This window comes from Garra rufa, chromosome 5 (genome assembly GCF_049309525.1).
Source record: "Garra rufa chromosome 5, GarRuf1.0, whole genome shotgun sequence".
In the NCBI taxonomy this organism is placed as follows: domain Eukaryota; kingdom Metazoa; phylum Chordata; class Actinopteri; order Cypriniformes; family Cyprinidae; genus Garra; species Garra rufa.
In genome coordinates, this window is record NC_133365.1 from 5,591,474 (window position 1) to 5,592,834 (window position 1,361).

General features: G+C 38.9%; 1 protein-coding gene across 1 annotated transcript in view; it reads left to right on the forward strand.

Moving 5' to 3' along the window:
• Nucleotides 1-1,151, forward strand: part of mn1b (meningioma 1b) — a 17,175-nt gene extending 16,024 nt beyond the window's left edge. The window contains exon 2 of the mRNA XM_073841186.1: nucleotides 1-1,151. This exon is cut by the window's left edge and continues 77 nt beyond it. Coding sequence (XP_073697287.1) covers nucleotides 1-132 — 132 coding nt within the window. The 3' untranslated portion in view covers nucleotides 133-1,151.
• The last annotated feature ends 210 nt before the right edge of the window (nucleotides 1,152-1,361 follow it).

Consider the following 1,361-nt stretch of genomic DNA (forward strand, 5'->3'; position numbering starts at 1 on the left):
CAATGCCTGTCAGTTCACTGCACCGATGAACTTGGGGAGTCTAAGGGACGCGGGGGACCCGTTCCTTCGTGGCGTTCCCTTCACTCGGACATCTCGAACCGCTTCGGAACCTTCGTAGCTGCGTTGACTTGAAGAAAAACCAGCAGGAGGAATAAAGACCTTTCAACTGCCGGGATGAGAAAAGGGAAACAAGACTTCCTGTGTACGCCGGATAAATCAGTGTTTTTTTTGTCAGGAAAATGTTTTTGTAGAAAACACAAAAAACACGAGGATCGTCACACTGAACTTACTGTAGGACGGTATATAAGAGTGCGATATATACGGTGTACCAGTACTGATGCTGTTTTTAAATCTGGACCTCAATATTTTTATTTTATGTCTATGCATTCTAATGCCTGTTCTTTTTATCTATTTTATGTATCTCTTTTTTGCCCTCTCTGTTATTGAATACCCCTTATTCTGTATAAGATCCAGGGTCTCTTTCTGACCCTCCAGCCCACATGGTAGAGCTCCTGGCCCTCAGGGCAGGTACTTCTATTGTCATCGAGGGACACAAGCGTCCTTTGAGATGAGTCTGTGTGAGCCTGCTGCCTGCTGGCTTTGTGGAATCAAGTAAAAGGGGAGTCCTTTCAGAACACGTTTCATAGAAATTCAATGATGTGCCGTGTCTTTTCCAACGGTCTCAGAATGCCGCTGAGCGCTGGACCTCCTCCAGCCTTTCTCCATCGTTTTGTGGTTACTCTGATCGGTTGGATTTCCTCATTACTTGTACATTATGTTTACAGCGTTTTCCAAATTTAGCCCATCAGATTGTTTCTCAAACACCGGATGCTTCAACACTGGTATGCCACACAGCTAAGAGGAAACCTTTCAATGTTAAGTGAAATAGAAACCAGAATATTGGTATTGCACATGTAATTTTTTAGGCAATCTTATACTCTTTAGAAAAATGCTTCAGTTGACCTTGAATGCCTGGAAAAGGTTAGATGGAAGGTCTTAATGGCAATGTGAAGATTTACAGAGCTCCTTGTTTCTTTTCATTTTTTAAAGTAATATGTAAAGTGCAGTTGTCTGTTTTCCTGCATATTGTATATATATATATGTATATGTTTTATTGAGTAAAATAACAATAAATATGATGTTAATGGTGACAGCTTTTGTCTTTTTTGTTACGTTTGTTGTACGTGACTATCAAGCTACATTTATCTTTATAATAAATATTTGTACACATCAGACATTTATACACTGCAAAAAATGCTTTTCTTACTTGGATTTTTTTGTCTTGTTTCCAGCCAAAATATCTAAAAATTCTTAAATCAAGAAGGATTTTCTTGACGAGTAAAAATTATTGTCTTATTTTC